Source organism: Cimex lectularius, unplaced genomic scaffold (assembly GCF_000648675.2).
Source record: "Cimex lectularius strain Harlan isolate CLEC.00 unplaced genomic scaffold, Clec_2.1 scaffold85, whole genome shotgun sequence".
NCBI classification, from domain to species: domain Eukaryota; kingdom Metazoa; phylum Arthropoda; class Insecta; order Hemiptera; family Cimicidae; genus Cimex; species Cimex lectularius.
Window position 1 is genome coordinate 980,928 of NW_019392718.1, and position 14,016 is coordinate 994,943.

The 14,016-nt window shown below is 32.6% G+C and overlaps 2 protein-coding genes across 5 annotated transcripts; one reads left to right on the plus strand and one right to left on the minus strand.

Moving 5' to 3' along the window:
* Positions 1-658: 658 nt before the first annotated feature.
* LOC106667082 (SUZ domain-containing protein 1) lies at positions 659-4,325 on the minus strand. Of its 2 annotated transcripts, none has more exons than XM_014394774.2 (5): positions 3,721-4,325; positions 2,028-2,086; positions 1,791-1,953; positions 1,622-1,719; positions 659-945 (listed from the first exon to the last, which is right to left on the minus strand). In XM_014394774.2, the coding sequence occupies exons 1-5, from the start codon at positions 3,775-3,777 to the stop codon at positions 831-833; spliced, it is 492 nt and encodes a 163-aa protein (XP_014250260.1). In that variant the 5' UTR covers positions 3,778-4,325; the 3' UTR covers positions 659-830. The 2 variants fall into 2 exon arrangements, with proteins under 2 accessions (XP_014250260.1, XP_014250269.1); XM_014394783.2 differs by lacking the exon at positions 659-945 and adding an exon at positions 1,373-1,501.
* Positions 3,520-13,875, plus strand: LOC106667046 (translocation protein SEC62). Of its 3 annotated transcripts, none has more exons than XM_014394690.2 (10): positions 3,520-3,750; positions 6,242-6,730; positions 10,251-10,380; positions 10,439-10,547; positions 10,610-10,793; positions 10,855-11,060; positions 11,122-11,308; positions 11,375-11,496; positions 12,641-12,778; positions 12,839-12,902. In XM_014394690.2, the coding sequence occupies exons 2-9, from the start codon at positions 6,701-6,703 to the stop codon at positions 12,759-12,761; spliced, it is 1,089 nt and encodes a 362-aa protein (XP_014250176.1). In that variant the 5' UTR covers positions 3,520-3,750; positions 6,242-6,700; the 3' UTR covers positions 12,762-12,778; positions 12,839-12,902. The 3 variants fall into 3 exon arrangements, with proteins under 3 accessions (XP_014250176.1, XP_014250167.1, XP_014250157.1); XM_014394681.2 differs by having other exon boundaries at positions 3,521-3,750; positions 6,242-6,392; positions 12,849-13,875; XM_014394671.2 differs by having other exon boundaries at positions 3,523-3,750; positions 6,242-6,392.
* Positions 13,876-14,016: the final 141 nt, after the last annotated feature.

Sequence of the window (14,016 nt, forward strand, 5' to 3'; positions counted from 1 at the left end):
TATCGGTGGAGTAACTACAAATAAATAGAGTATGATACATTATTCCTTTTTAATATTTACAATTGGGATTTTAAATTAATTAAATTACAAAAAAAAATTGTTTATGTATTTACATAAATTAGTGCCTAAGGTGGCAGGGAGAATTCATTTAAAACAAATGCAAATCCGGGTTATCACAGATAGACAATTGATCTACCGTTTTAAAAAGTAAATTGTGAGAACAAAATGTTATCAGCCTATGTACTAGAAATTGACGTTATGGACGTTAATATTATTGATAAATTATTGTGTTATTACTTACACCTTGTTTTTTAATTTTCAACTAGGCATTAATTAAACATCTTAAAGAAAATAATATTTAACATCCCTAAAAAAAGCATATTTTATTTAATCAAAGCTCAAACGGGGGAAAAGAAGATAAATATTTATCACAGGGCCTAACAGTTATAAAAAGTATTTCCTTAAATAATTTGTTTAAGAAGTTCTAAGAAATTATTGTAAACATTGAAAAAATATTTCATTGCACACGTTTATGAAGTACTAGTATTAACGATTTGTACCCTTGTATGAGTAGCATGTTCATATAATTTTGGTGCGTCATGAAGTGTCAAGTCTTATTATAAATTCTAATTCGAAGACTTTCTTAAGTTTAAATTTATTATTATTTTTTTATTCTTTCATTCTTCCAATTCTATACATTACCCTACAAAAATTATTTACAAGAAACTCTTTAGTTTACACTGCTTGGACGAGAGGGGAATTTTTATATATTTATTTTTTGTTTATTATTTTTTTGAAATGGAAATTGCTGCCAATTTGATTTACGACTACTATCTACGTGAATTAAAACCAATTGTTCCGTCTGGTCCTCGGGGCAGGCGAATGATCCCTGCACAGTTCTCCTGAGGTCGCATGATTTCCGTCTTCCCTTGAATTCTCGATATCCTGCACAAACATTCTTCTTGCACATTTGCCAAAATTTCGATTACATTTGAAAAATATTATATACATAATTTACCAAGCCTTTTTTTTCCTCTGCATTTCAAATGCATTTTAATCAAGTGTTCATTGTTATTTTATATTAAGTAGTCATGCTATATTGCAAATTCAGCTAAGCCCAATTAAATAAATATTATACAAAAATAACTAAAAATTAATAATTTGCTAAAATTATAACACTAGTCATTATTATATTCATACTGCAAATATTTAACTTTTTTCTTCATTAACAAATAACCCTTTGTTTTCTCATACATTACTTACTATTATTCATAGATTACTTAATATTATTCATTTTACTAATGTTTATATATTTTGAAAATATATTTTTTGTAAAAAGACTTAAATCCGTCAATAGAAAATAAAATAAAAGTAAAATAAAACAAATTTTTTTTATGATTATTCTCTAAAGTCTTAACGGAAATAGAAAGGAATAAGCACAATTGAGGATGGGGAATTCATGGATAACTGTCAGGAACAGCAAGGAAATCCAACTTCAACACTGGAAAAATATGACGATGTCAATAATTGAACAAAACAGAAAAAAGCCTTACGTTCTCATTGTAAGGCTTTAAATAAGTTGTAAAAAAATAAATAAAAGAGAAAATGAAAACAATGTAACCTGTCATCTAACGGTGGTGGTGAAGGCGTTTGATCTTCTTCTGGACTCCTGGCCTCGCCTAAAATCCTCAACCTTGCTTCTGCATATTCCATTTCCCTCTAAAGCAAAATTCAAAATAGCATCATGTATCTCTGATCATAAAGAGGAAAAAAATCCTTCAGAAACTCACCTGCTGTAAAGTTTTGAGGGGTTGTTTAGGTTTAGTGTCTCCATTAACGTATTTGCAGCCATTGACATTAGGCCTCTGCAGGATTTTAACCGCCGGCTCCGGGGGCAAAAGTTTGGCTCGGAGATCATCTGAGAGGATTATGACAGACGGGGATGAATTGTTACTACAAAACCATCATTGTTATTGTTTTCAATAAAAAATACTTTTAATACAAAATAAAATAAATGCTTGCTATACCTTGATATGCCATTTTGCACCGACGTTATCCTAATTTTTTCTATCTGCTTATCCAATTGCTGAAAATTTAATAAGAGGAAAATTAATTGATGTGAAAAGATAATTTGGTAATAAAATCCATTCAAATTGTAATTGAGATTGTACTAATTTGCCACTGTTAAACTCAGAATTTAAATTTTTTTAAATTTATTTTTCAGTAAGTTTGTTAGTAATCAATAATAAGTTATTGTCAGTTTAGTTTTGGCACTAAACAAACCAATTGAAATTTAGTACTTATTGTGTAATATGTACTTAGTGGTATGTCTTGTATAACTTGATGGGGTCAAATTATGGAGGTGAAATGGCTTCAATGATGTCTCGACCTTAATTATCAAACTAACGAGGGGATCACCAGGTTGGCATGTCACAGTATTGGACCAAACATTTTTTTTTGGTGGTTCTACATTCCAAAATATCAGACACTTATCTGCCACTTCTTGTGAATAGGCCCTGATTAAACCAAAAATTTATGCGACTGTTGTGCCAACTGATTACAAGCGACTGAAACCTAGAAACCCACCCAACTGTTTTTTGTTAAGCCAACGGCATCAAGGAAACATTCGTGTTGTATAACATGTACTTATTACGTTGACTGAGGTTACTGGTATGTAGAGTATGGGGGACATTGTGGCTATATGGAATGTAAAATTATTGAATTTTAGATGTTTATGAAATAGAAGTAGATATATTGTGAAAGTGAAATGGAGATTTCAAAGAGACCAACAAGTCAAGAGTCTTGACCGGAATTACCAACGTAAGCCACAAAGTTTTTTCGCAGTAGGCAATACACCTTGCCCCCTTGTTTTTGCCCCGTAAGTACATGACCAACCAAAAATTGTTATTTTATTATTCTAGGGCATTTGTGTGACCTTTGAGCCAACTGATCACAAGCGATTTCACATAGAAACCCATAGTTTAGTTTCTGTGCTAATCCAACAGATTAAAATTTAGTGCTTGTTGTGTAACATAAACTCATTAGGGTACAGGTATGTAATATGGCTAGGTGGGACATTGTCTATACGAATTATTGAGACGAAATAGACGGGACAAAAAATACAGGAAACAGGGCCCGAAGCAGTCTCGACCTCAATTATCAAACTAAACCATAAAATGTTCAACATGCTGATCTAATTAATTGCTTGCTTTTTTTAGTATTTGATGGCATTCATGAGACCATAGTGCCGACTTATCATAAGCGATTGCACCTAGAAATCTGCAGTTTAGTTTGCGAAACTAACAGATTGAAATTTAGTTAACATGCTTGTCGTGTAACATGTAGTTGTTACTGGTATATAGAGTATGATGGAATGTGTCTGTGAAATGCAAGATCATGTTTAATTTATGGTTTGACGCACGATTCAAGATTTAGAAGCATGATTCATTATGAATGTGATAGATAAGTGGATTAGGGAACACTGGGGGGACCTCAAACGGCCAGAAATAAATAGTTCGGCTAGGGATGGCCTATTTGCGCCCAATGGGGGCGAAGACACGCAGACGGTCCAGTCTTCAGGAATGTACGTTAAACCCTGAGGCAGGACCCCGTGCTGACGGCGGGTCAACTGCCGAATAAAGAAGGGATATTTGAAGAAAAAAAGCCGATTCATCCGAGAAACGAAGGCTGTGCGGAAACCGGCAGACAAACACTACTCACCCCGGAATCTTCCAATTCTTCCCAAGTATCGTAAGTTTCAATGTCTTTATCTGCCATCCTCTCTCGTTTTAGTACACAAAAACGTAATCCGACCCTGGAATATGGGAATTCGCAGTTGTTCGATTTGATGCGGGTTGAAAACGGTATCGATACTCCAATTACAGAATCGTCTCGATTCCGGAGCCTTCGGGAGCCTTTTCGAAAGCCATTTCGTGTCGAGTCGAAAGATTTCGAAGTGAAAACTAGAATTTATCAAACGTTTTTCCGAAAGGGTTTAGAAAAAACGCCGGCGCCCGATTCTTTACGGTATTATTCTTCCTTTCCCTGGTATATTTGGCCAACTATCTAAAATCACTAAGAGGACGAGGTTTATTTTTTTTAAATAATAAAAATCAATCTCGTCCCATGTGATATCCCGAATGTTTATCACTTTTGGGGGTTCAAGCTGGAGAAAATGTCGCGATCGGGTCGGACGGAGGATTTTGATCTCTCCCGGTCAACTACCGAAACCACTGAAACAATTTTGATATTTTCTTCTCACTCAATTGTCGCGAGGAACACCCTTTGGGATGCACCCACTTATCACATGCTGTTTTTTTTATTTTATTTTTTTAAATTATCAACTCGGTTTTAAACAATATGAAACGCTGAACGAACAGAACCCTTGACGGTGCTTAAATACAAAAATATTTATTTGGCCGGGCTGGACGTTTCGAATCGAATCATTGGCTTTTTCGACATGAAATTTTATGATGAAGGAGAACGATTCTGACTGCCTTTATTTAAAGGTCCATACTAATTAACCTGGAAAATTGGTGCATTCACAACTACACTTTTGGAGAAAATCAAGACACCACCCATAAATCTAAAAGTATTTAGGTTTATTCATATTTTGCATATCAAAAATAAGTTTGGTTGAAAAAATAAGCCATTTAAAAATAAAATGTTTATAATCTTACTCTAAAAAAATTAAATTTTTTTGTCCTCTTTAACACAGAGTATTTCCACCTCTGGCACGAATCATGTCCTTTTAATGCCTTTGCATTCCTTGAAAAAGATTTCTGATATAATCCTGATGAATTCTTTCCCTTGATAAAGAACAGCCGTTTTTAACTGCTCTTGGGTGTTAAGATTTGGGTTTCGCCATTGTACTCGTCTCTTAAGTTGGTCCCAAATTTGTTCGGTTGGGTTCAAATCTGGACTTCAAACTGGCCACACCAAGCACTTAAGTCCAACCTTACATACTTTATGGGACCTGGGATTTTCCTGCAATAGCAAGAATCTCAGCAATGTGGGGGGGGGGCAAATGGCACTTTATGTTCTTCGATTATGTTTTGGTACCTCTGTGAAGTTAGAGAACTTCATTGCACAACAAACAATTCGTTGCAAGTGTCCAAGGAGATGTCACCTGAGGAACCGTACAACATGGAGTGTACCTTTCTCCTGTATGTCTCTCTTATCTGAAAATTTGATGCCGACTCCCACCTCATCTGTAAAGAGACCTCGTCCCCAATCTATCAATGTCCAATCCACATTTTCCCGGGTCAATTGAAGCCTGGTTATTTTCTGAGCTGGGATAATAAGTCTGGTTCCAGGACCCCATTATTTTCTTTGAACCTTCTTACAGTCAATCAACACATTACGAACTTGTCTTGAGAGATTATATATATCTTATTTCTCGTAATGCTGCTGTTTCACAAAGCCTGATGACAGATGAATCTATTGTCTCTCTCGTTCGTAGTCCTAGGACCATCCTGGCCTTCTAGTGTGAAGCCCTAAAACAAACTTATTCTTCCAATTAATTCATTGATTATTCATGTTCAAATTATTACTTTTGAAATCGGTTGAGTTTTATATAACTGTGTGGTGTTTATTGACCGTTAATTAATGATTATTTGGAGTTTGTGAGATGCGGTCTGGTAGTTTTATATAACTATTGATTCCATTCTATCCAATTTGATTTTTGTGTTCCAGATTTTGTATATAAATTATAAAGTTAAGTATGTCGATCAAATGTCTGTTTTCATAGTCCTCCTCTATTCCTAATTAGGAATGGACTGACTAATTTATATAATTTTAATTTACTGTATACTATAAGTAGTAATTTTAAATACGTGAATGAAAGGGGTCTGTCCTCGATTTTATTTTAAGAAAGTGGTCTGCTGGCTAAGAAATTTGGGAAGCTCTGGTTTAACACATCTCTTGATGGCCAGAGTCTTGAGAAATAATTGGCCGAGTATGAAAAAATGCTCTTGGCTCTTTTATCCAAAAGTGAGATAAGCAATTGTTTGGAGGCTAATCTAAAATCAAAAGAATTATTACAATTTATTAATAAATATGATAATAAGATGAAATTAAAAAACGAACAACGTGGTGTCTGTTGGTTCTTAGTTGTTGTAGCTTCCGCATCACACGGATGATTGTAATATTTTTTTTAAAAAACTTTTTCATGTAACCTTTCGGTTTTTTTTATTATTAAAAACAATCGTGTGCTGTATTTTTTTTCTCTTTGTCAACATAGTTTCTTTTGGAATTACCTTCTCCGACTGCACGGCGATGTGAACCAGAAGACTGTCGGTCACCGGAGGGTCGTGTATTCTGTCGGGTTGCAACCTCAGTAGTTCGTTGTTGACAAAATGGCGGAAAAGAAGAAAGGAAGAAAAAGGAAAGAGGTAAATAGAAAAAAATCAAGATTATCTCCTTTGAAGACGTCTTGGATCTCGCCTCGGGGGTATTTTCCGACGGCTACGCCCACTTTGCCCGACTTGGGAATCTGGGACGATTAGCGGTAAACATGCCAGGCTGAGTATCCCGAAGAGTCATTTCACTTTCATCTGAGAAGACAGTTATCCCGTGATCCGTGACCTGTGTCCGTTTCTTCTTTAGAGTTTAGTGCGACTTTGGCAGTGGGTCGTTTAACATTTTTTCTTCGGATTTTAAAACCACTTTGGTTCATAGATAACGTACCATACGGTAGAACATGAACGACCTCAGCTACCTGTCCTACGCGGTAAGGGATCGAGTTCTAATTTCTAAGACAACATAAAGTAGCAAATGTCTGCCCTATTGACACCTTTTGAATCTACACAGCACATACTCAATTCTTAAAATCACGACGACGATTGTTTATTTATCATTCTCTCATCACAAGCAACTCAGACATTAGTCAGCTTATGTTTGAACATATAACCATAGTATGACAGATTGGCATGGGGATTGTACTAGTTTACGATAAAAACGACCCTCTCAATTCAATTCTTAAACTGTGGTATTTGCTACAAATTCCTCTACAATTTTCTGCAGTTGTTGGATAAATCCTTATTTTATACTATTGCTATTAATCCACTAAAATTGTATAAACATTGTATGATCAATTGTCATGGTTATAGGAATGCTGATGATAGAAACGAATCCCCCCCCCCTCACAACACAATTCTATTCTTCAACTGTGGTATTTGTTACAAATTCCATTTAAATTCTCAGTAGTAGTTTTATTCTTATTTTATACTTTTTTCTCAGTCCATTAATAATGTATAACTGTATAAACGACTTCCCACACAATTTAATTTTTCAACCCTGCTATTTACATGAAATTCCACTACTATTATCAGCAATAGTTTGGATAAATCCTTATTTTACACTATTTTTGTGGGTCCAATAAAAATGTATAAACATTGTAAGATCAATTGACATGACGGTTATATGATTTAGGTCCATTCTTCTTTTTTGTCACTAGGAATTTCAACTGTTGACTAAAGTTTGTTTAATTTTTTCTACATGAATTCAAAACAGTTTTTCTGAATTAAACATTCAGACACGGCCAGCTTATAATGTTTGAACATATAAGCATTGTGTGATGGATTGGCATTGTAGTAGCTGATGATAAAAAGACCTCCACAATTCAATTCTTCAATTATGGTATATGTTGCAAATCCCACAATAATTTTCAGCAGTTGTTGGATAAATCCTTATTTTATACTTTTTTTTATGTGTCCAATAAAAATGTATAAACATTGTACGATCAATTGGCATGATGGTTTTAGTACTGATGATAACACCCCATGATATATGCATGGGGGTTGTAGTTGCTGGTGGTAAAAATGAACCCCCCCCCACCAACAATTATATTCTTCGGCCATGGTATTTGTTACAAATTCCACTTAAATTGTCAGTAGAAGTTTGATCACACACAATAACGTTTGAAAGTATGAACACATGAGTGTAAAAAATGTATGATTTTGACTTATTATAATTTTTATCTAAAGTTTGGTCGAGATGAAATAGCTAGTGTCGCAAGTCAGATTTGAAGCCATGACAGTTAGCTCGATATGCTGCTGCTCTAACCCTTGAGGTATCGTGACAACAGTCATGTGTTCGAATCCTATTTGTGACATTTGCTTTTTCATCTCAACCAATACCTTAGATAACAAGTATAATTAATTAAAGTCGATTGAACTCACAATAGCTCAAGTGGTTAGAGGAGCGGCATATCGAGCCAAAGGTCTTGGATTCAAATCCCACTTGTGACACTACCTTTTCATCTCAACCAAAAACCTTAGATAAAAAGATTAATTAATTGGAATAATTAATATGGTCAATTATGACCACTAATCAAATATGGATGAATTAGAATAATTAATACGGTAATTATGACCACTAATCAAATATGTATTAATTACAATAATTAATATGGTCAATTATGGTTAAATACATGTATGGATTAATTGTATGATGAACTGATTTGGTGGTTGTAGCAGCTGATTATAAAAATAACCCCCTTGCACAATTTTGAGCTTCAATCTTTGTACTAAATTAATCCATATATGTTTAGTGGTCATAATTGGCCATATAAATTATTTTAGTTAATTATCCTTTTTATCTAAGGTGTTAGTTGAGATTAAAAAAAGTTAGTGTCACGAGCGGGATAGACAAAAAGAATAACTAATTTAAATAATTAATGTGGTCAATTATGACCACTAAAATATAAGTACTAATATAATAATTACAGAATGATTAATTATTAAAAAGAATAATTAACTCAAATTTCTGTACATTATGAAATTGCTCCATGGGGGTCTGGCTAACGAGTAGGGCATAAAGTCCTCTTGTATGGTAGGAATCATTTAACTTTATGGGATGCAGTACATATTGACAATAGTGACATATAGTATATATTAACCAAGATCATAAAAACCATTCAACTAATTTGTTCTTGCAAATGACAAATGTATCAAATGGTATTTTTATGCTGGTAGATGTGTTATCGTTAAAACTACACAACTTACACAATTAAGCATACGTGCAAAGTGGTTTTTCATAAATTATGTTATCAAGCAGATCAAACAATCAAATGAAATAATTCTTCCTTTAACAAACATTTGCAGTCTTGGAATACTGTTAATTTTGTAAACAACAGTACAAACCGAATTGTTCCTTTAATTGTTGCCAGAAGATTATTTGTATTCATAAATTTATCACACTTGTTTCAAAAGCAGTTCAGAACCAAAGAATTCAATTGAAACTATTTAATATTATTCTAGTCACTCAAGGAGAAGTAAAAATCGTTTTAATCTTGTTGCTGAGATGAGAAGTAATCATTTTGTAAAATATATAACTTTTGATAGCTGATCTGGCAATAATATTTATCTGGTCTAATTTCTGATAGAACTTTGATGTAATTAGCAAAAGCAGCAAACAAAATGAGCTTACATTTATGTTTCAACCACATGGATTGTAAAAAAATTATATCTATTGTGATATAACATGTTTAATTAATTGATCAATAGTGCACAAATGTTAGCAGCTGCGTAAAGAAACATTATTATAGATTCTAACAAGGGGAGACTTCGATTGTGGAATCACTGATTACAATAAAACTTTTTTAGTGCTATTAGGTGGAAAAATATTAGTCATGTTTCTGAGGGTTCTGCCCAAAGGGCCCCAGGGGCCAAGAAAAAAATAACATTCCACTGCTCATAGCTCTCTCAACAAATTCGAATAAAAATTTTAAGAGATGTTACGATATTGAAAGATATTAGACATAACAAACATTAACAAGGGTTTGGCAAAATTAGCCCGATTGTAATAAAATGTTACAATATTATGGCATATTCTGGCTCTGCAGGAAAGGCTAAAAGTTAATTGATAAAAAATATTCAACATTGCTGTAATGTAAATCCAAAAAAAAGTTTACCAAAAGTCGCTAAAAAAGTTTTGTAGAAATCAGTGACCTCACGACCATCTATGACCCGTGCAAGACAACTCAAACAAGTACATTAGGACCATATTGAAGTACCACAATTCCATACACATTTCATTTATTTTGAGTGAAAGATTGTATTTCAATTGTAATGCATATGATATATGGCAATTAAAGGAGAATAAATTGATTAGTAATTACTATGACGAATGGGTTGTTAGAAGAAAATTGGCGACCAAGTACAATCATGGATTATTATAAGCTAAATTTAAAAGTTGGCTGTTGATTTTTACATTAAATTATGTTAGTAATTTTCTTTATACATTTTTAGGAGTATCCAGATCCAGATGAGAAACCAGAAAAGCCAAGTAAAGATGAGTACACTATCGCTTCATGGCTCAGAAGCAACGTTCCTACAAAGAAGACCAAATTTTTTAGCCACAACGTTCAGTATTTTACTGGTAAGAGAAATTCGTGGAAGGTTGTACGTGGCGAATTGACTTTGAATCCAATTTTCAGGATCGAAAGCAGTTGATGCGCTTATGGCGTCAAAATTCGGGACGCCTGCCAAAGAAGGGGAGGAACCTTTCTTTACATCGCGTGAACATTGCATCAGCTTTCTTGACAAGTTCTGTAAATTGATTAAATGATTTTATGTACTATTTTAACTAATTTATAAATAATTTGTAGTATGCTGAGGCATAAATTCTTTCACCGGGCGAAAAAAGTCGCCATAAGTGAGGACATGCTGAAGCCGAAAAAGAAAAAAGACTCCTCAAAAACCGATGACAAAGATAAAAAAGAAAAAGAATCCAAAAGCAAAGATGATGATCAGGCTGCTGAAAGTAGCCATGCAGAAGGAAAAGGGCAAGAGGTAAATCTGTGAAAAAATTTCTTACACAAGCTGTTATTTTAATTAAATTATTATTTTTTAGCAATCAGAAACAGAGGATGAAAGGAAGAAGAAAAAGAAAAAGAAAGTCAGGCTAGAAATGCATCTTCAACAATTTTTCGCTGACAGTCTGGACGCTTATGTTTGGATTTATGACCCAATCCCTGCTCATTATTGGTTCTTTGGTTTTCTTGTTGTCTTGGCTGGAATTGGAATATGTCTCTTTCCTCTTTGGCCTCCATCCGTCCGGTACTATTATTTTAAAATTAACTCAACTATAATATAATTTTATTATTTTTTATTTTTGTAGGATGGGTGTATATTATTTGAGTATGGCTGGAGCAGGCTTTTTGGTATTTATTATCGCATTGGCGGTTTTGAGATCGGTTATATTTTTCGTGATATGGGTGATGACATTCGGCAAACACCATTTCTGGATTTTTCCAAATCTGACCGAGGATGTGGGAGTTATCGCTTCTTTCTGGCCATTATATGAAGTCAGTTCATTAAAATTAAAAAAAAAATATATATATATTCATCAATTTTTTAAATTTTTATTGCAGTACAAATACATTGGTGATGATGTTGCGGCGACCAAGAAAAAAAAGAAGAAGGAAAAACTTTCAGACAATGAAGAAGAGGACACTAGAAAGAATGTAAAGGAAACTACTGAGGAGACAGAAAAGTAGGGATCTGTTATTGCATGTTTTTAATATAATATGCCACAATAAAACAAAAGCTAAAACTTAGTTTCATTCTTTCTCAAACCATTTAGGACGTTTTTGTTTTTCACTTAGACTTGTAGTTGAAGTATTTTCTTCTTCACATCAATGTTAGTTTTGTTATAAATAGATTAGTTGGTGTTTAGTTAAACCTTAGTTTAGATATATGTATTTTCTTATTTTTTTTATTTTTATTTATTTATTTTTTTAAAGAAAAGAATGTTTATTTTATTGGATAAAACAAGTCTTAACCTAGAAAGGTTCTAAGTATTTTATAAAAATTGTGTTAGGTTAAATTAATTTTTCTTTATATTATCATTATTAACACTGTCTTCAATGCCACAACATGGCAGGTAAAAGTGTTTCTGTAAAACCAAGGAAGGAAGTGAAATCGTATGTATGCGTCATTTATTGAATATGGCTTTCAAATTTTCAAGGAAAATTCCAAGGGCAATACCAGAAATTGTACCCGGTACCAACATGAGAGTCGTCGGTTGATGAAGTAGAGGTTGAATATAATAGACAAATAATTCTAATAAATAATAAAAATAATATTTATTATATAAATTCTTCATTGAGTTAAAAAACACATTAATAAACGTATTGAGATATTACTGATTTGATTTTAACCATTTAACCACTTTATAAAGCTTTTAATTAAATTAATACGTTAATTTTCTTTTCTTATTTAATTAATTTTCTTTACACATTAACAAGATGGTAGGAAATAACCAAACTATGAATGTAAAAGTATAAATGTTTAAAGGCTCAAAAATCAATATCATAAATAATATAATTTAAAAAAAAGACTAAAACTTAATTGTAAGATAATAAAGAGGTGGGTCTGTGATTGCCGAGTGATTAGAGAAAAATAACCTTTAAATTGATTGAAATAAATTGATTAATCGAATAACCGTGAGGTAGATGTAGTGTTTTCTTTGAAAATACGTGGTAAATGCATAAAGTATTCATATTATGGAGAAACGACCAGACTTATTGATAAAATATCAATTTAAGATTCCTCTATTCTAACAATAAAATTGTATTTATAATGCATTTAAAAGAAATAGTTTATGAAAGTTGACTAATTGCGCTTATTATTTCAAGATTGTTACCTGAAGAGGCCGGCGGAGATGTCAGTGGCAGCGAATCGGAACATAGCAGCCAACAGAGTCAGACAGGCAAGGATTTTGAATTGGTTGACCGCGAGGAGGTTGAAAATCAGTGAAAACCGGCTTTCCTTTTGTAAGTGTGTTCTTTTCTGTTCCATATCTGCTTGAGAATTAACAGTCGTTATGATTTCAGAGGATCTTAGCTCTATACTACGAAACACTCCGTCTTTTTAAAAATGGAATTGACGTGAGAAACATCACAAACACTATATATATATCTGTATATTCGCATGGACGACGAAGGCGGGACATTAATATTGTAAACAAAAGGTGCTGTGTAAATTTAGTATATAGAAACGATATTTACAAGGATCACTATTAATTTTGAAAACGTTTTAAATACATTTAAATTGTACATATTTTTTAGATAAATATTATCAACTATATAGTTATGATTATTGTTTTTTGCTTTCAAGCGTGTTACAAAATTTAATTTTGTCCGATAATTTTTATGCGATTGTATAAAAGTCCTAAACTGTAAAACATTCCGATTTTTGTGGGCATTTTGGAGAAAAATTGGTGGTTGACACAAAATTCGTGGATTATTAATTTATGTTGTTTTCCAGACGGCAAAGGAAGTTTTACAGGTACAGATTTGTCGGTTTAATAAACGATACAAACAAATTCTAAAGAATGCCCTATTTGTTGATACAACATTATATATTTTTAAAATGTATTTAAAATTTTATAATCAGGAAAAGAAATGTTTAATAATTCAAAAAAGTTTTTATACACTTAGTGACGATTCTTTCTTTCATACGTACAGATAAGATTTACAGAAGATTTTGTTGAAATTCTTCCGTTCTGGTCATTGATGAGGAAGCCATTTCATAACACGTCAGACATTTTGTTCTGGATGTCTTCCAGAAAAAAGTAAACTTAAATTGTCGGTTGCGTATTTTTTTCCAAAAAGTTCACAATGGAAAAATGAACCATGAAGTACTTAACATTACAGTGTTATAAAAATTGATATTTTCAAGACATCTGTAAACTATTTCCAGCAATTACCATTCCTCGAGCAATGTGATAAAAACAAGTTATTTACTGACGAATTACTGGTAAAATATAATAACTCCTTATTAATTAAAATTGCAGTTTTAGTAAACCAAATGTATGAAAGCTTTTTTGATCAGTGTTTGTTCTATCAAATGGTAATCACCATTAATCACTTGTTATTTAAACCAATTCAGTAATATCTATTTTTATAATATTCCAGCATCATTCCAATTTATTTTCTCATTTATTTAAAATTTTGGTTCTTTAATTTTATATGCTAGTGTATCAGTTGTAATAATTATATCTTTGGACATT

Bases quoted from the DNA above. Each gene is read 5' to 3' on its own strand.
- LOC106667046 (XM_014394681.2), top strand. From the start codon at position 6,357: ATGGCGGAAAAGAAGAAAGGAAGAAAAAGGAAAGAG. The intron at 6,393-10,250 runs GTAAATAGAAAA...ATACATTTTTAG, and splicing joins AAGGAAGAAAAAGGAAAGAG to GAGTATCCAGATCCAGATGA. The intron at 11,497-12,640 runs GTAGGGATCTGT...TATTATTTCAAG, and splicing joins ACTACTGAGGAGACAGAAAA to ATTGTTACCTGAAGAGGCCG.
- LOC106667082 (XM_014394774.2), bottom strand. From the start codon at position 3,777: ATGGCAGATAAAGACATTGAAACTTACGATACTTGGGAAGAATTGGAA. The intron at 1,954-2,027 runs GTATAGCAAGCA...ATGGTTTTGTAG, and splicing joins GTGCAAAATGGCATATCAAG to TAACAATTCATCCCCGTCTG. The intron at 946-1,621 runs GTTACATTGTTT...ATGTTTGTGCAG, and splicing joins CCACCACCGTTAGATGACAG to GATATCGAGAATTCAAGGGA.